Below are 20229 nucleotides of genomic sequence, written 5' to 3'. Positions count from 1 at the left end.
TATTTTTTTTCTTTTCTTTTTTTTTCACCTGGGAAATGAGTGTGAAAAAATTTAGTGAGAGATGGTGATCTTCAGTATAAAATTGCTGTCAGCATAAAAAGATGAAATTTCATGACTTCTTGGAAATGTTTTCTTTCCACTGCTGTTTTTATAACTGACTTGTTTCTGTAGCATTTATGGTCATTTCCTTCCTTAGAAATGTTGTTTTGCAGTTATTTCAGTCCAAAAAACATGGACCTTCTCTGGTTCCTGTCTTAACTAACCAACCAGTATAAATTTATCTTGAAATTCACAGCTGATTCCTTTCAGCTGCTTTGAAAACAACAGCTTATTCTCTTCCTAGCTGGTCAACATGGTAGCCCTGGGGGCCATCCTGAGAGACAGAGAGCAAACTATGGAGATTGGGGTGAAGAAAATTACCAAAATTCCAGGTATCTGAAATGCATACCAGTGGCCAAGACATACTGATAAGGAAAGAGTTCTGGAGATCTGTCATGCAGTGGAGAGGATTTTGGAAGTGAGAAGTGTCCATCGTCACTTTATGATTTCTTTAAGCTGCTGGTGCTTGTGGAAAACATCCTACTAAGGAAGAGACACAGAGAAGCAGTTTTTCCATGGTTTTGGAAAAATAGGAAAGTAGGTGCCAGAACAGTCTCTCATGATATCATACTGATCTAAAGCTAAGAGGAAGAGGCTGGACTGCCTCATGAATCTCTTGGGAAGAAGTATCACCCTGCCAGCCACCTAATGATGGGATAACATCTGGGAAATGAATATTTATTCAGATGGATAGAAAGGACTAAGGATGTGGCATCCTGTTCCCAGGAGTGTTCATTTTTTCACAGAAAGAGTGGACAGACACTGGAACAGGCTGCCCAAGGAGGTGGTTGAGTCACCATCCCTGGATGTGTTTAAGGATCTTTTGGATGTGGTGTTGGTAGATATGGTTTAGGGGAGAACTTTGTAGAGTAGGGATGATGGTTGGGCTCAGTGATCCCAAGGATCTTTTCCAACCTGAATGGTTCTATGATTCTGTGATTCATTTCACTGCAAAATGGATGGATCTACTCAGGCTGAGCCTGTGTGTTAATGTGTGTGGGTTTAAAATGCTGGTCTTACTGCATATTTGACAATTGTTTTATTTATTTTTTTTCTTTTCTTTTTTTTTCACCTGGGAAATGAGTGTGAAAAAATTTAGTGAGAGATGGTGATCTTCAGTATAAAATTGCTGTCAGCATAAAAAGATGAAATTTCATGACTTCTTGGAAATGTTTTCTTTCCACTGCTGTTTTTATAACTGACTTGTTTCTGTAGCATTTATGGTCATTTCCTTCCTTAGAAATGTTGTTTTGCAGTTATTTCAGTCCAAAAAACATGGACCTTCTCTGGTTCCTGTCTTAACTAACCAACCAGTATAAATTTATCTTGAAATTCACAGCTGTCTTCACTGAATGTGAGTAAATGAGCTTTCCAGGTTGAGCTGACTCTAAACTTTTCTTGTGTTTGGGATGCAAATCCTTTTGAGTATATTTAGGTCCTCTCTATCTGATTTTCATGGGACATACAGTAGGAGTGGGAAGCAAGTTCTTCCTCATAGAGGAAAGAAAATGCAAAAGATCTGCTTCAAACCACTCCACTTAAAGCCACTGCCAAAGTAATAATTCATGCAGGAACCTAAACATCCCAGGGTTTTGTTTTCCTTAGGTTCGTGTCAGAAACAAGCTTTTTATCAATTGCCTTCATCTTTCACTTATGATTTAAACCATATTAGGATGTGACTGATAATTGTCATAGGAGAATCAGGTCCAATCTAGTGACTGCTTTAATTCCAAAGCCAAAGATTGAGGCTCACCCTGATAGTTAGATGATTTTCATACCTTTCTGAAATAATTTATTGAATTCCTCAGCACTTTCCATAATCTTTACCTTTCCAGCCTGGACACCCATCAAGCTTCTTCCTTTAAAATAACATCCCCCTGACAAAAATTCTCAAGGCAGCACTTGAAAATTGCTCAGCTCATATTTATTTCATCTTTGGATTTCCCCAGCTGGAGATGTTTAGGTATATATTACAGCCACCAGACTGCAAAGACCCAGGTATTCAAGACCTGGATTAATAACTGTTAATAACATAGAGCATCAATTATTTGCTGTACATCTTAATCCTCCTCCAGCTCACAGGTAGTGGAAGAAACAGGATAAAACCAGTGCAGTATTCAGATAGTGCAGTGATCATCCTGAACACAAATCCCTCTTCACTGCTGATTTATATAATTATTTCTTATAACTGTCACATCCCCCAACCTGCCCCAGTGTAAGTGAAAAATCAGACATTGATGTGGTGTAGTGGTTTTCCTATTGATAGATGATAAAATGTATCATGCACTGTCTGCAGAGGGACAATGCTGGCTTTGCAGAGAAGAGAATCAAAGCCCCAGTGGCTGGGGCTGTGCTAGGGAGCCTGGTGGGACTGGTGGAGCTGCTGCCCAGCATCTCTTATACTACAGAGTGTAGGAGTCCAGTCACATCCCTCATGTTGGACAGCATTCAGTATTGCCTGTGCTGCCAAAAGTTCCTGAACCAGGACTGAGAGGGAATAAACAGAACCAAACCCAAGAGGACTGGGGAACACCACTTTGAAGAACCAGAGGTTTTGAGTTGGCAGCAGTCTTGATAGAAATGGTTTGGCTGACCAAAACAGTAAGGGTTTACAAAGTGGGTGGACTGATTTATCTGCTGGTTCCCCTGGTCGTCAGAAGGCTCTGTTCATTACCACAAGGCTGTCACCTTTCTTGTCCACCTCCAGTGCTGCCTTTGTATTTTTGTAGTAGATGCAGATAGCATGTGTTTTAGACTGAACAAAGGTTTACATTCTGGCATTTTGAAGGACTTTGTATGGGAAGTGAACTCATGCCATTGAGCAGCCTGGCTGTCAAACTTACTTTCTAGTTACAAAAGACATACTTTAGAGTGTTTCTGGAGAATATGGTCTCATGAGCTCTTTGAAGCTGTGTTTCGGAGATCAGGTGTTTCAAGAACATTCAAAATGCAGATGGTGGAGAAATGGGTGTGATTTTCATTAGTGGTTAAGCTTATTAAGCAGCTGTGATTAGGTGCCTAACAATTATTCCCGGACGTAGGCATCATTAACAATCTGGTTTGTGGCTTTAAAGGTAAAATTACATAATCAACTACAACTGAAAGCCCTAAAACTTCAGAAACTTTTAAAAATACATTGCTTGATTCCAGTGAGAATTACATGTGGGATACAGTTGGATTGAGATAATAAAAATGGTTTCTCAAGATGTGGTTAGGATGACTTGCATAACTTACTTGTAGCTGCTGGTTGTGGACAGCAAGAACACAGCAGAGCATCTTCAGGAAACTCAGCTCAGTGCCAGGAAAAGCAAGGATGACCATTGAGCTTGTTAATGTAAAAAGTTCTTCAACTAAGCAGTCCTGTGATGGAGTCACAGTGCAAAATTTAAGGACTCTGCTTAGTCCTTCCCCCCATCTTAATGGAAGAAAAGTTTTAAAGCTTAATTATTTAAGAAGACAGCCTGTACATACCCTTGCTTAACCAGTGCTTTTAAGACTGAACAAATCTCTAGTTAATTATTCTACAGTGGTAAGAACAGGAGTTTTATGAGGAGTGAAAGTAGAATTTTAGTTCTGTCCTACATCTACCTCTACCGTGTCATGTGTTCAGTCTTGTCCAGTTTAATATATCACACTCCCCAAAGATTTAATTTTTTAGCTCTTAACCAACACAGTCAATGTGTTTTATATTTTATATTTTTGAGTTCTGATATGCCAGAGGTTTCAACTGGACACTATTTCCTGTTATCAGCAGTGTGTTTTCAAATACTTTTGAGTATTTCATAGATTAGCACTCAGAAGAAAGCAGAGCCTAGAATAAAAATAATGGCTACTTCAGTTTCTTTTCTGTGACTGCTGATGAATTAATGATTAATTTTCACATTCTTTATACCAATAGCAGGTATTAAAGGTTTTAACATTCATGATATCCAAAAACACTAGCAGAGGGAGGCTGAGTTTGGAGTCCTAGATTAGTGGTGACAAGCTGGGGCCAGTCACTAGGAGATGGGAGGTTGTGGGGTCATCTGTAAGGCAGGGAGAAAGTGGTCTCATGGAAGCATCCCAGGTCACTTGCAGGAAGGAGAAGAAAGGGACCACTGACCCAGGGGTCTTCTTTTTCCCTTCTTATAGCATTTGGATATATTAAATGGTCAAAACTTGACTAAGAATCTGAGTAAATGCATGTGTGTATATACATACCTATGTGTGTATAGAGGGATGGGGTAGGGGAGAGAGAGGGAGAAATTCAACACTTTTTAGACTTTTGGATTTGTATAAAGGTAGAGAAATCAAAGGCTTTTGATTTTGGAATGTCAAACTGACTAAATTAGACAAAAAAAACCCCCAAAAACCAAACCAAAAACAAAAGAAAAAACCCAAACAAACAAAAAAACCCCCACAGCTGTTCCTCCTAAGGAGGAAAGGGAGAGAAAGGTATCCAAGAGCCTAGTCCACCATAAGCTGTTGATTAACCAGACCAGCTGTTATTTAAGCCGACTTTATCTGAAGTATTGAGGGGTTTTGGAGTGCCCTGAAAATCAAATTATTTGGCTTAACTAAATCGAACATGGTACTGTTTTCCCCATCTTTTTGTTTCTAATAGAATTTCTATTTGACATTTTTTTTGTTTTGTTTTGTATCTTCAGTTTCAGTGTTTCAGAAGGCAAAGAGGTCTGGAGGTAAGCGGTGTAGAGCCTGGTTGATCTTCTTCAAACCTCTAAAGCTACCTTCAATAACTGTCATATTAGTGGGATAAAGAATGGTACAGTACTCTGAGGAACCAGCCTTCTTTTTTCTGTGCTGTACTCTGAAATGATTGCTCAGGATTTTAAGTGGATGCTGAAACATCAGTTTGAAAAGCCTTTGCTTTGATCTGAAACACCTGATAAAAAAGTATTTCTGGAGTCTTTCTTTCTATGTTTCCAATATTTTATTTAATTTACCAGTCAGAATGCCTCTATTTTATTTATCTTTTCTGGTGCATATGGAATAAATAGGAGGTCACAGATGAAAATAAAATCCTAATGTGATTTGGGTAAAAGGAAAAAAAAATGTAACAAAGAAGTGAAGAAAAGGAACAATAACATGAGATCAAATGTAATTTATGCTTGTACATGTTTTTATATATTTATGAACAAACATGAGATATAACCCAGCTGTAACTCTTGTCTGTTGTTACAAGCAGTTACAAAACCATCAGTATTCTATTCATTATCAGCTTCTACAACTGACTCCTGAGATAAGAAACACGACATTTTCAAAAACTCATTTCCCATTTCTTAGTCTCTCCCATATGTTGCCATAATCCCTATTTACTCTCAAAGCACAATAATCTGTCCCCCTCATTTTAAGCTGCCCACCCACGCAAATGTTACACATGAGATGTGTAAAATGTACCCTTATCCTTACAGCTGTACATCAGGACTCTGCTCGGAGCAATAAAACACCTGTGTGCACACTGAATGGGCTGGGCAGGACAATGAGAAGGGAACAATTGACCTTACTGAGCCAGGAGGGGAGGGAAACAGCTCAGGCTGTGCTCATGACCTGAAGGTCTTTGGAAGTTATTTTTTTCTGTCAATATTACCCTTAACATTTCTCTGTGAATTTTCCCCTAGCAATGAGTGTGATGTTCCTGCAACATTAGCAATGAGCAGGGCACTAAAGGTGTTACTATTTCATTTTAACATCAAAATATTTTGAATGAGTGGTGCTGTGTCCTATAATATTAGTCCTAGATGCAGAGCCCATAAATGACGCAGTGATTTCCTCTCTTAGTTGCTAATTAGCCCGTGATACTGACATTGACGTTGCAGTTATAGACACATGCAGATCAGAGATTAATACACTGAGATTGATAGTTACGACAGCATATAAAAGTCAGACAATCCAAGCTCTATTATATCACTTAATACAAGCTGAGTGAAAGCATCTAAGAAGCATGAGAAAACTTTGGATTACCTTGTTTAAATTAATTACTTAATGAAAACATAAATATTTTAAACCCATGAAGTTATTAACTAAATTAACCAGAATTATTTTAAAGGTACAACTTACTCAGACAAATCACCAGCCAATGCAATCTCCATTTAACTTGATGGAGCTATAATGTCACATGTAGCTTGAACACTAGATCATGTTACTGACAAAATTATATATCTTTTTAAAGCATACTGAATTTGGAGCATGAGAAGTTTTTTTGTTACAGCTACATACACATTTGTCCTATGACTTATGAATCGTAAAACCAAAATATTTTTTTTTTAAAAAATCACTTATGATAACTTACCATTCTGTAAAGTTTATCCTCCAGATCCTGATTAATTCTTTGTAAGGCTAGGTAATTGTTTTGTATCCTAAAACAAAGATGATATAATGTAATGGAATGCATTGTTTTTAGGTTGTTTCTTTTTTAACCTGTAATTTTAACATCAGTACAGAACCTTGTCTTGCACTGCTTGAAATCTCTTTTCTTATCAATCTTGTTGCCAGTCAGTGGTTTCCTTTGAAATGCAATTGCCACCTACTTCCTGAGCAAAATTCTTTGTCATGTTTCCTTGTTATTTTCAATGGCAAACTCCATCAGGAAGTGAAAAATATGTTTGTAGTTCTGCACTTGTGTGCAGACATGCATCACAGTGTGGGAACTTGCACAGAGAGATTGTAGCTTTATATCAGGCTCAGGAATAACATGTCAGGAAGCCTGAGCTGTATGGTTAGAAAGTACAGAAAAAGATTTATGGGGCTCTCTTAATAAGGAGAATGGCAGCAGAAACCTAATGACCATAACAAAAGCAACATGCAGGGATCACCACATGACTTGGAAGAGAATATTCCTTCTTTTGACAGAAGTCCAAGAAATTGCCTCATTTCAAGCTAAACACACTGTTGTTCTTCAGGAAATACATTTAGATAGCTTATTGAGGAAAAGGTGAATGTTTATTTTTATCAACACTGAGGCATGAATGGACTCACAAATAAAACTTCCCTGTTCATTCCAGAGCAATACACCAAAGAAAACCTTCAATCTGTGTAACTTTAGGTTGCTTAGATGGTAACCTTGGTACTGTAATGAACAAACTGTGTAACCTGTGTGGGAAACATTACTATTTTGGTAGTAGCTGTGCCTTTCTCCTCACAGAAGATAAGGAGGCTAGCTCCTGTTTCTTCTTGATACACACCACGTCAGCAGGATGTATAACAATTGTAAAGCAAATGTTAGAACTTCAGCTGTGACAAGTTTGTCTTAATGCATCTATACATTTGTACTGGGAATCATAGGTCAACGGGGCAAAGTATTTTCAGTGGTGAGTTGATTTTAGGTAATGGACAAGCGTGTCCACTATGAGTGAACTCATATGTAATACACACTCATTCAGCAGCAAGCTGCTTCCTCTGGGAAGCCGGAGTCTGGATATAGTTTCCATGATGATCAGGAAGGGTTTGGGATTAAGAAGGTCTCTTTGACTGATTGTATGGTTAGGAGTGGCTGCTGAGATCAGAATGACCTGCACTGGAGCCACACCATGGCTGCAAATCGAGGGGTCCAGCCCACCCTTTCCTGGCAGTGAAGTGTCTCTCCCTGCTTCTGTTGCCATGGAGAATTTCTTTCCAGTTAAATGATCAAAATTCTCCATTCAGGGGCAGGCCAGCAGCTTGCAGTGCCCCTTGCAGAGCCCCGCTGGGACTCCCAGTAATACCATAACAACATCTAAAGGGGCTGGGTAGGAGAGGTCTGTGCCGAGGAGAGCTGCTGTGATAATGACATCCCCACAGGTGAAAGTCCCTGGAGTACTGAGGGGTAGCCCAGACTCAGGGCAGCTGCTACAAATGTGCATTGCAGGCATGGGAGAAGGTTCAGCATCATATATGTTTTATAGAGCTGATGAGCAGAGATTTCCACTCTGTAAAGAGATTCTGTGGTAAAGTGTTTGCTAAGGTGGTGACCCAAAATGGGTGGAAAATCTGTGACACTTGTGCTAACCTACAGTTTGGTTATTACTCACCAGTTCTCACAGTGCCATTGTGTAAATGTCTGGGTGACTCAAAGGATTGACCAAAGATTATGGATCTCTGCATTGTCCATGCTTCTGTTAGATGCAGTTTGTGCTACTAAGCCTCTGTATAGGCTCTAGGTATAATTGGTATTTTCACAGAGTCAACACAACAGAGAGAAACCTTAGGGTACCCTGTACCCAGCTTTTCATGGCAAAGGAGAAGGCAGAGGGGATCCTAGTGAACCTGTGGAAGCAAGAAGACTTAAACTGTCTTTGCCTGCAAACAGCTACTCAGCACTAATGTAGTTATGTTTTTCTGGTGAAGCTGTGTGCCTTTGTGCAGGGAACAAGAATGGGCCTGCTGGCTGAGCCCAGAGGTGCCCCAGTATCTTGTCTGTCATGGTCTGTGGTTTCTCTCTAGTAAGGCAAAGTAGAACAGGTTAAAAATGCTTTGCACCTATGCAGCTTGTGGTCCAACTAGAGATTGTGTAAATCCAATGTAAACTTCTAGCACCTGTTCAAGATTTTTATAGCTCAGGCCTCTTTGTACCCCAATCTCTCCTGCAGTATAGAGCTACGTGGAGAGCTCTAGGAAGACATTGAAGGTTCCCTTTCCATATCTTTAAGAGCATGAATTGCCAGCAGTAGTGAATTGGATATCTGGCTTAAGATGGTGGGAATGAATCACTGGCTTTGCTCCTCACCTTCCGTTTTTCTCTTTAATGTGGATGACCGGAAGATTGTTTACTATTAATATAATTGTTCTTGGCTGACACCACTTCCGTGCCGTAGTTGGTAGAGGGGTTTTTCATGAGCTTATTACGATCAGCTTCTTTCCTTGTAACTTGTCATGTCTTTACCCATCAAGTTATCCTCTGTTGTATGTTTAGGTGACAGTATTCCACAGACTTTAGCTCTCTAACACATTAATTTTGCGCTGGAAATTATTGACCACTACTCAGTAAAATCAAATCCTTTCTAAACATAAAAATCCACGGTAAGTAGGAAACTGAGCTTCAAAAAGTGTTTCTATTGAGAACTTTATGAAAAGTTAGTCAAAATAAGCACAAACACGTGCACACATACACAAGCACATACACATGCACAAATACACATAAAACCAAATTGGAAATCCACTGTGCCAAAAGAAGTGTCAGCAAATGTAGATGCCAAGGAGATAAATGGACTAGAAATATAGGAAAGAAAGGGATTTAAAGGGATAAAAGAGGAAGATGGTAATCATGTCAAACTTTGGGCAACACTCTAAAATAAAAGAGAAGTAGGGAAAATTATTCTAATATGAAAATTATCAGATGAGCAAATGGTATTTTAACTCTTTTTGCAGAAAAAATACACCCAGATAGGCTGAACCATGCAAAGTATGAAACTTTTGAATATTGTAAATCTGATTTATTTGTAGATAAAGTGAAGAATAGATCAGATTGACCACCCTGTGAAACTGTTTTAAGAATATACTCCTGTTAATCTGTAACTTTATAATTTTTGATAGCTTTTAGTGTTCATATTATTAGGTGATACTTAGGTGTCTCCAGGTACATATATGTGCATGCATTAAGTGCACGCTAGATTCTTGAATAAATTAGGGCCTGCTGAAAAGTATTCTGACCAAATTGAACATTACCTATCTGTGCACTCACACAGCAGACAACACACTCCTCTCTTAAGACTGCAGATCACCACCAAAGAGGAAGTCTGCAAAAGGCTCTGCCTTTCTGCTTTCACTCAGGCTCAAGCCTTTTTAAGACCATGAAATATACGTAAAGTAAAGCACAGGTTTGGGCTGACTTTATCTATGGAAGAGAATTTCATCCAAAGTGCAGTTTAACTTTGACTGGTGAGTGTTAAAACACAAACTACTTGTTCAAAAAACTTTCTCCCCCTCTGTTATCATACACAACTTACATCTTCCTTATGAAAACAAGAGTGTTTTACCCTCATTTATTCCAAAGCTAATACAGCCACAGGATTCCTGTTCAGAAGACCCTTCAGTCCATGAAATGTCTTGTTTTTTTGGTGAAACAATTCTGTCTGGGGACAAATCTCAGTGCTAAATATATGCTTGTACAAGTTTATTTCTCATGTCTTAAAATTACTCTCTGGTAAAAGCTAAGATGGGGACCTCACCAGGTTGTCACCCAGGGTAGGGTCTAAAGCAGAAAACCCAGCATGATCTTTGAAGATCAGTTTACATTCCAAGACCGATATCTGATTTAATTTTTTATTTTTTATTTAGTTTTAACTTTAAAACCACCATGCTACTCGTATCATACAGGAGATCACTGTGAGGTATATGAAATCCCCAGTCTCTAGTCTCTCTTCTGTTGCTTTTCAAAGCTGAACCAACACTTTAGAGTTAATATTTTGAAACCCACTCAACACTGCCCTGATCTTGCTCCCACTGGACCCAAAGCAAAAGACCTCTAAGCGTTTGTAGTGAGGTCAAAAATCTGCCAATTGAGCCACATAAATAACCTCCCTGCTTAGGTAACAAAGAGGAGGCCTAAAAGCACAGGTAATTCTGGATAAATTAAGGCAATAAAGATTTTTCAGAAAGGAGTAGAAAAGAATGGGCATTCAGTCTCTTGGAAAAATTCTGCACCTAACAGTAATTGAAGTTTAATAACAAAAATGCTCTCTAGTACACAAGTGGGATTGTGTTACACAGGGTTTATTTATTAGGGGGTTGAATTTCTCTCCCTATGCACTGAATAAAGCAAGAGACACAATATTGAAGCTAATTACAGTTCCTTGTTTTTCTCACACTAATTTTCCTCTGTGACATATTGCTGACACGCTTTTGGGTGACAGTTTTGTTTCAGACAATATCCTTCTCCAGGTTGAGAAATCTAGTTGTTCAACTTGCAGTATCCCTTGCAATTCTCAATAGAAACATTTTTAAAGCTCACCTCATAAAATATTTTGGCTTCCAATATGATATGTCTTCAGGGGAGTAATCACCTGCCTGAAACATAATTTTTAATGTAAGATTTTTTGTGATATTTTACAGTGCTCCATTAGAATATTGGAAAGTCACTTCTACTCATCTGAAGTCTGGTATGAGTGCTACACGTGCAAAAACCAGACTTTCAGGCTTGGGTTTTGAAGGATGTTTAACTCATCAGGGCCCAATTAAGACTGATAAGAGACTTCCTTCTGACTTTAACAGAAGTGGAATTGTCAACCCCTCTGCTAAATATGATGCAGGAAGGATGGTAGCTGTCCCTGAAATAATGTTTCAGGAGGAAGGAGTACCAGCATTCCCTGTCCTAAAAGATGAAATAGATTGGAAGAAAACTATCAAGACCAAAGCTACTTTCAATAGCTCTGCTCCAAGTGAAGTGACAGGAAAAACACTGTTGGAAAGAGAACAATATGGAGAGTCTTCAGACTGCTCCTGATAGATATGTGTAGATTTAAGTTCATCATGATACCTGCTTATTTTGGCCTTGTTTGAAGAAGCTTCCCCAGTTAGGGAAGCATTTAAGTTATAAGACCACACTAGGATGTTTGCTAATTTGAGATCTTATAGCCTCTTTCTGTTTAAAACTTGCATAACTTAATATTGACTCCATTTAATGGTTGTCTCAGGCTTTGGTTTGTTTTTTGCCTTCTGCAAAGGACAAATATATATTTCTTTAGGTATAGCCCTGGAATGATTAATTCTGAATATAATTTTGACTAATCCAATGAACTAAATCAAACAGTTCAGTTATCCATATGAGTTTAGGAAAGTCCTCACAAGAAATGCAAATACAGTGCTGCACAAGTAGATAATTTTGTGTTGAGAAGTTTTGCAAACAAATGAAAAAATGGATATTAAGAGTGGTGAATTTAAACCTAGATTACAGATAATTTGAATCAGAGCCAGGAATGTCAGGAGCATATGCTTATTATTATATTTTTTTTCATTAATGTTAACTGGGCCCCTGATTTGCAATAGTGCTGTACCACAGCTACAACAAATTAAAATACTAGGTTTTCAATATAATTCCATTCTACTTGGGACTAAAAAGCTAATGATTTGCTATTGCATAATGTGAAATATCATAATCCTATTTGGATTTAACACAGCTTCACCTTTGGATGATATAGGCCACATTCTCTTCTCTTGTACCAGTGCAATGGAGTGTAATAACTGAAAATTCTCAGCCAAACCATTTAAAAGAAATCCATCTGTGAATATGCTGTGTAACTATGTGTGTAGTATACTTATAGCCTTCATATGTGTAACACAACATGGCACTAACCTACATGTATGTTTACAGAAATACGATATCCAATACGATATCCTGTATCATTCATACTTACATACGTATATTTCTATTTGCATATTTGCTTTCAATACAGACAGATCTTACATATCACTTGTAAATAACTTCATGTTGTATGTAATATATAGTCAGAGAGATGGAATACGTATACTGAATGTGAAAATACGATTTGTAATCAATTAATAATAAATTATGTATGTTTGAGACTATATGCTTGTATTCTTATTTACATATGTCTTGTAATACAGCCACTTGTAAATTCCTAATAATTGTTTATTTCATAAAGTTAGTTACTAACCTTCTCAGCTTTTCAGTTACTTTTTCAAGTTCCTCCTGAGCACGTCTCAATTCTATTTCAAGATACTGACGTGTAGAATCAAATTCCGTTTCAAGCATTTCCAGCTTATGGGTAGTGTACGAGAGACGTTTTCGTAATTCCCCCTTCTGTTCTTGCAAAGTACTAGAAAAACAAAGACCACAGCTGTAGAATTTAGCTGCTCCCAAAAAGCTTTTCATGATCCACTCTTTGACCAATTCCCTACAGCATAGGTTGGCATAAAGCCAGAGAAGTGTGCTTAATAACTTGTTTACTGCACCTTGAAAATCTTCTGACTTAGGCAGTTGACAATCTTCCCATCTGTCCTTTCTAGCACATTCATTACTAGTGTCTCATTAGCCATAATGGAATATTTTGTGAAAGAATCCTCATTAAAACAGAAAACACAGCCTAGAGTTTGGTTTCACAATGGAACTTTCATTTACAGTTATCTTAAAATACTATGACTGAAGGAGCAGATAACAATAAAGCAGAAACTCTAACTACACTGTGCAAAAATATGTCTTTGCCAATATTGCAAGTTATATTTTTGTGGAGAAAGAAAATGTCTGTCGTCTTTGATTAAATTTCCACCCCAATCCCTCGCCATAGCACTACTAGAGATGTTATTGTTCAGCATTTCATCAAGAGAATGGTAACCAATCAATATTATAGTAATATTAAAGTTATGGCTCTTTCCTGGTTTTCCCACTCCTTTGGGAGCAATGACTTCACAGACACAGATGTGGCCCCTCATTTTTCACAGTATTTTCACTAATAAAGAACTTATGCTGAGTTTGTAAGCTAGTTTCAATTACACTCCATGACAAAGCACTAGGCACAGAATTTGGAGAAAGGAGTATTTGGACTTGGTTGTTTTCTCATTATTTTAGAGAAGACCTGAGATAGCATAAAGCCAGGAGATCCAAGCAAAATTTTTATCATGAAGATCGAAGTGCCATCCGCAACCAAATACTCCCTCTAGATTTGCAGCAATGGACCTGGGGATCTTTCCCCTGCTTTACTGGAGCTCGACTGTGTGACTACAGCTGAGCCAGACTTCTCCTGCCTCAGTTCTTGTCTGCACCTTGGAGATCTTTTATCCTCGTCTGTTTATTTTATAAGCTTCTCAGTCTTCCAGCATGTTCACCAGTTGCACAGCAGGACAGGGTTTCAGTCACAGCTGGTATGTCTGGATGTCTGTAACTTGATTCAGATTCTGCAACTTCATTATCGAGCTGATCTCTAGTCTTCAGGTGTGAGCTCTGAGGCAATATAGAGCTTGTGTCTGTCATCACCTAGAGACAAAAATTGCTACCTCGTGATGCACTCTGAATTGCCTTGCTTATTTTTAATATGATAAAAAGAATTCTTCATAAAAGAATGGAAAATCTTGATTCCCTTTGATGTCAAGTGACTACTGCCATCAGCTTCAGTAGGATAATGTTTTCGGTCTTTAATTAGACAAGAGAGCTGGGAACAACATGCCATTCTTCAACAAACACTTATTTAAGCTTGCTTCAGTGTGACTGCCTTCTCCCTACCAGCTGCAATTGAATCTTCAGGAGGGTAATGCAAAAGCTTTACAATTGTGGCTCACTTGATCCATGCAGCTTAGACCTAGGAAACAGTTTAATGTTTTGCCAACACAGTGCTCTATTTCAATTACACAGATTGCGTGGTTACAGTTAGATTATCACTTGTAGTTATATTATCTTAAAATAAAATATTCTAAGTCAGACACTTAATTATGTTGCAGTTAATGCAATAATGTAGCTTTCATGTTTTACATACTGAATAAACCCCCTGAATTATCTAGGGAAATGAGAAACTGAACCCATGCTTCTCATTTCCACACATCCTTGTTAATGACGTTGCCACATCATACTGGGTTTCACTTGCTCTTCTTCTATCTTGTTTTTGCTGATCATCTTGGGAAAGAAGAGTGGTCAGTTTTCTTTCCTGTAGCCTGACAACTTGGAGTTTCTTCTGTGAAGTGGGAGTCAAAACAGTGAGTTAAAAGTTATTTGATTTTTAAATCTTCTGGTGCATAAAAATCTAACCACTAGATTTAAAAAAAAATATACAGTAGATCCTCCACTATGGTTCTGTATAAAAATGCCCAGGCTGCTACTCTATGCTGGGCAAGGGCAGATAAGATGCACTTTAGGCCAGATCAGGAAAGGTTACAACAGCTATTGCCATTTTGACTACAGGCAGAGATCGACCTCTGGGGGTTAGAGAACCCATAGGGGTACAAATAAAATGGGAATGCCAGGGATGTTTAAGTCATCAATAGCTGGAGACTGCTTAATAAAAGAGAAGAAAGAGGGAAGTTAATGGACTCCACTAACTTAATCTTCAGATTCCTCCTGTAGTATATTCTTGCTTTGGATCTCAGTTGTGTGAAGATTAGACAGGAGCAAAACACCTCATTCCTCAAATGAAGTTGCTTCTGCAAGTACTTATGTGCCCAGAACTGTCTTTGAACTTTCTGTGGTTCAAAATGTGAATTCTGGGTGTATCTTGATCCTCAGGTGGAAGGCAGAGCTGGCGTGAATATATTTTGGGATTCAGGTCTGGATGGCTTGGCAGGTTTTAGCAACCTGAAGCTTGTGTATGGGCTCCAGTTCAGCAAATTTTTGGGGGATAAACTTAACTTAAAACTCAGCCTTTTTTTTCCCTTGGAGTTCACTTTGAAATGTTTGTATACTTGAATGCCTCACTCTAACAATAGGATTATTCATTATTCGTTTCATTAAAACCAAGCCTATCATATTGGGCTTTACTGAAACAAACCTACATGCATGCACTAATTCACATAACACTTTGGGCAGTAAAGTAAAGCTGTAAGTTTGTAAATCAATGAGAAACAACAAAAAAAAGGTGATTAAGACATAAATTAGGCAGCTTCAAAGATCAAAGTTATTCTCATTCAGCAAACCATAATTCTGAAAAAACTCTGCTCATTTTCACCCAACCTGAAAGATCCTGAAGCCCTCCCAAAACTAGCAGAACTCCTGCTTACTGTGTTCTTCAATTCATCTGATATACACAAAAGCCACTGGCTGTTTTTCAGAGGACTTATTATTTTTAGATAGAATCAATAACACTTGGTTTATGATGGGATTATTTAGGATGTAGCAGTAGGTACATAACAGTGAGTTACTACTAAAATACAAGTAAAAAAAAAATAGAAAAAAGAAATCATATTCTGACAAGAATGCACTGAATGGCAGGAAGCAGGTAGTTAACTTTAAGCAATAACCCAATGAGGCTCATGGCTATGATTGGCACAAATAGGGAAATCTTCCTGAATCTGGAACTGAAACCTTTGAATGGGTACTAATAGATAAAACACTAAAAGCAGATTTCCCAGGATTCTCAGGGTGGTTTAAAATTCTGCATGACTCGAGCCCCATCTAGATATGTTACTGGTTTAAGGTAAAGCCTGTTGTTTTCTCTTGTTTACAGTTATACATGAAAAACACACAAGAACAAAAGTAAGACAAGTGAGAGAAACAGTAGAAAAAAGAACATATGATGTGTCAAACAGGATCTCTAATAATGGGATCAGAGGCTCAATTTTTGTTTTATACAAATATAAGGTATTTAATCAGCTTTTGAGTTTTTTTGTTTTGTTTTGTGTTGTTTTGTTCTGTTTTGTTTTCATTTCTCATGAAACAGTTGTTCCTCTGAAAAGTGTCCTCTTACTGTTAGCTTCCAGTGGTATCACATAACACCAAACATTAATTCTCTTTCCTTATGCTGCGTTGTGTACTTTCTTGTTCTAGAAGTCTGAGCTTTTCATAAGGAGTGTTTAATTTTTTTTTTGTACCCCTGTTAGTTTGGTAGTGGTAATTTAGACACAGTCGAAAAGAGGGGAAAAAAAAAAGATAAAAATATGGAGACATGAAGTCAAGCATGTAGCATTTCCCCTTTATTCCAAAACAGCCAGCTCCAGAAAATACCTATATTTTTTTCTGCTTGTCACATGCCTGTTCATTATAAAAGTTCCCTGTACTTTTTTTTTTAATGTTGGTAAAGCAATATATTTAATTTAATAATTTATCTTCTAGGATAGAGCCCTCATGATTCAGGTTTGTTACAGGATGGGATCCAAAGTCCTGCAGAGCAGGATTTGAACCTTCTGCATAAATGGTTCTTTATTTCTTCTAATGATCTCCAAAATCCTGCTCCTGTGACAATCAGCTGTTGGCAAGTCTTTACCCATTTTGCTTCATTAAATTATTTCTCTAAAAAAAAGGGTCAGTAAGTACAATATTCATAGAATCATAGAATCCTAGGGGTTGGAAGGGACCTTGAAAGATCATCTAGTCCAACCCCCCTGCCAGAGCAGGGTCACCTAGAGCACATCACACAGGAACTTGTCCAGGTGGGTTTTGAATGTCTCCAGTGAAGGAGACTCCACAACCTCCCTGGGCAGTCTGTTCCAGTGCTCTGTCACTCTCACAGTAAAAATTTTTTTTCGGATATTCACCTTGAACCTCCTATGCTCCAATTTACACCCATTACCCCTTGTCCTATCACTGGTCATCACTGAGAAAAGCCTAACTCCATCTCCCTGACACTCACCCCTTACATAGTTGTAAACATTGATGAGGTCACCCCTCAGTCTCCTTTTCTCCAAGCTAAAGAGACCCAGCTCCCTCAGCCTTTCCTCATAAGGGAGATGTTCCACTCCCTTAATCATCTTCGTAGCTCTGCACTGGACTCTTTCAAGCAGTTCCCTGTCCTTCTTGAACTGAGGGGCCCAGAACTGGACACAATACTCCAGATGCGGCCTCACCAATGCAGAATAGAGGGGGAGGAGAACCTCTCTCGACCGACTAACCACACCCTTTCTAATGCACCCCAGGATGCCATTGGCCTTCCTAGCCACAAGGGCACATTGCTGGCTCAGCAATATTTTTCTAAATATTTAGAATGGTGAAAGAAAACCTCTTAGGGGCAGCTGGTTTAGAGGTTATTAAAAACAGGTCTTCAGACTTTCCAAAGTATTATAATTGCCAATTAACTATGTTTATACTCATTTAAAGTGAGAAATAGATATGAAAACATACATTGGTGCAGAAATTTGTGCCCACAGACATTGTAACACTGCCAGTAATTGGCAGGTTTGAATTCTGGAGTTTCTCCTTGCTGGGGAATGTGAAAGCCTCTTCACTCAGGCAGTGCTCCTGCAGGGAGACACCAAGCCTGACTATTGAATCCCACTGCTGGAGCTGATGCTTAGCAACAATTCAGAGGCTGTTCAGGGGAGGTATTACCAGGTGGGAGTTAGCACCATGCAGGCTCTACATTTAGTGGAAAGACATCTGTTTTACAGGAGAAAGATGAGATGGCCGTGCAGAAAAGTTTAAATACCACCAGATACACCTGGTATTAAAATTTCACCACGCTAGCTTGCACAAGTGTTGAAGGAAATATATGTTTGCATTCCTGGAGTCACATCTCCCTCTCTGATAGATCTCTGTCCACAAAGGGTGGTGAGTGGTCAAAAGAACTCTTTTTTTGTTCTAGGTGTTCCTGCTAGCCTGCACGTTAGGCTGAGCATCAGTGCCACTGCATGGCTTCAGGCCCAGAGGAAGATACACATGTTGATGAGCAGGACAGAGAAGGACAAGGTGTGCCTATTTCAGCCTGCAGCCGTCAGCCGGGATTCATCTGTAGCATCACTTGAAGAAGCTCCAGGTGAACATATTTCCACTGGAGCATTTTGGGCAAAGCTAAAACACTATGTGTCATTTGCTCTATTCTGAAGAAGGTGTGCTAGAAAACAAGCAGGTTTTGATTTTACCTGTCTGATCTGCTGCCAGCTCATCTGCCTGGCAGATGGCCTGATGGCAGAAGAGTGTTGGCATGAAAACTGGGGCTGTTCAGCTGCCTGGAGGCCAGAGGATTTCTAGAGCTTGTTAATTTCAGACAGCCCTCAAAGAGGGTTCTCCCTGAGGTGTTACTCCCTGAGAGTTAATATCTATGGGGCTGCCCATCAGTGGAGTGACCTGGAAACCCCACATCTCCACCTGGCTGGTCAAACTGCTTTGGCAGCACTTTCACTTCTGCCTGCCACACTGGGGCTTTGCTTTGTAGGTGGTTCTGCAATGTTGTTTGAATCCAGATAAACCCATTTTTGAACTATTGAAATTCTCTCTGAATGGACTGATTACATTCCTTCACACAGCTCTAGGAGTGAGTAAACCAAAATATGATTAATGATTTTAGGGGAAAATTAGCAGTGAAAGGAATGCAAAATGAAGGCAAGATAGATGCTTATGTCAAATATACTGATAAAAACATATTGAAGGTTCTCATTTCAGGGTAGTGAAACAGAAGTTTTAAAGCAGCTGTGAAAGACTAAGCCAAACTCATTGTATTCTGTGGGTAAACATCCACTGGGAGAAGGAACATGTAAGTAGGACCTAATCTGGTCTGAGGTTTGGGGCTCTGAGTCTTTGGCTTTACCAAATATGTCTAGTGTTATATGGGCTGAGTGAGTGAAGGTAAGGCTGACCTGACCAGAAGCAAATATCAATACTACTGGTCAGCTGTGGCTCCTATTGTTAGTCAGTCTCAACAAGCAGACATTATCAGGATGAGATTAATGTGACCTATTTTAGAAGCCTACTTTTAGATGAGGTGACGCAAATCAGGAAGTACCCACTTCCGTTGCTTACAAGGGAATACAGCCAAGTAACTCAGACGTAGACAACAGCATCTCTTCAGATAACTCCCCCTCTTCCTGAGTCAGTACTGAGTGTGAGATGAGGTAATAGTATTCCCTTTCTTGTTTGCTAGGTCTGCATGGAGACTCACAAAAAAGAACTACTAAGTGCTTTTAAAGTGTTTATCAGATCTGTTCCATGTCTGTGATATGCCACATTCTAAATATGGGCTTCATAGGATCAGGAATTTGGGACCACTGATGGAAATTTTAAAAATACACTCTGGAGCAAAATTTCAAAATGCATATTTGCTTCTTCTACTCAGTGGTTTTTTATCTAGAAAAAAGTCTAAAACAGTCAGCCTTACAGAGGTGCCTGTTGTGAGGGAGGCTAAAGAGCTAGAGAGGATCTCTGGGAAGGGCCAAGAGACCACCTGTGAGCCCAGCCATGCCGTGACAAAGTAGGCCAGTAGTGCCAGGCAGGGGCAGTGATGTGATGGGCAGCCAGACAGGCTGGGTTCTGGTGTACTTGCTTTTCTGGAAGTACTTCCCCAGCAGTGTGAGGGTGCTGTGGACCTCTACAAAGAGATGGCCTATTTGGCTCAGTGGGAGAAAATGGCCATATCCCTGATTTTGTTTCTGATCTTTGAATGAAGTCTATTACCACAGAGACAAGGGCAGCCAGCCAGCAAGAGGAAAGGCCCTGAGGGACCTCTTCCTGACATGCAGCTCACCCTCCCAGAGCAGCAAGCTGAAAACAGAGAGCTCTGGGGACTCTCACAGCTAGCAGAGATGCCAACAGGTCCTCAGTGCCACTACATTATTACTCAGTGGAGCTGA

At 39.1% G+C, this 20229-nt stretch overlaps 1 protein-coding gene across 1 annotated transcript in view; it reads right to left on the bottom strand.

Annotated features, from left to right (window-relative positions):
- The window catches only part of BEGAIN (brain-enriched guanylate kinase-associated), a 109394-nt gene that overhangs the window by 44828 nt on the left and 44337 nt on the right, over positions 1 to 20229 (bottom strand). The window contains exons 3-4 of the mRNA XM_009998028.1: positions 12687 to 12848; positions 6389 to 6455 (exon numbers count right to left, since the gene is read on the bottom strand). Of these exons, the coding sequence (XP_009996330.1) occupies positions 6389 to 6455; positions 12687 to 12848 (229 nt within the window). The remainder of the gene's footprint in view (positions 1 to 6388; positions 6456 to 12686; positions 12849 to 20229) is intronic.

The sequence above is a fragment of the Chaetura pelagica genome, unplaced genomic scaffold (genome assembly GCF_000747805.2).
Source record: "Chaetura pelagica isolate M959 unplaced genomic scaffold, ChaPel_1.0 scaffold354, whole genome shotgun sequence".
NCBI lineage: Eukaryota > Metazoa > Chordata > Aves > Apodiformes > Apodidae > Chaetura > Chaetura pelagica.
Note: the sequence above shows the minus strand (reverse complement) of the source record. Positions and strands in the feature narration are given on the sequence as shown.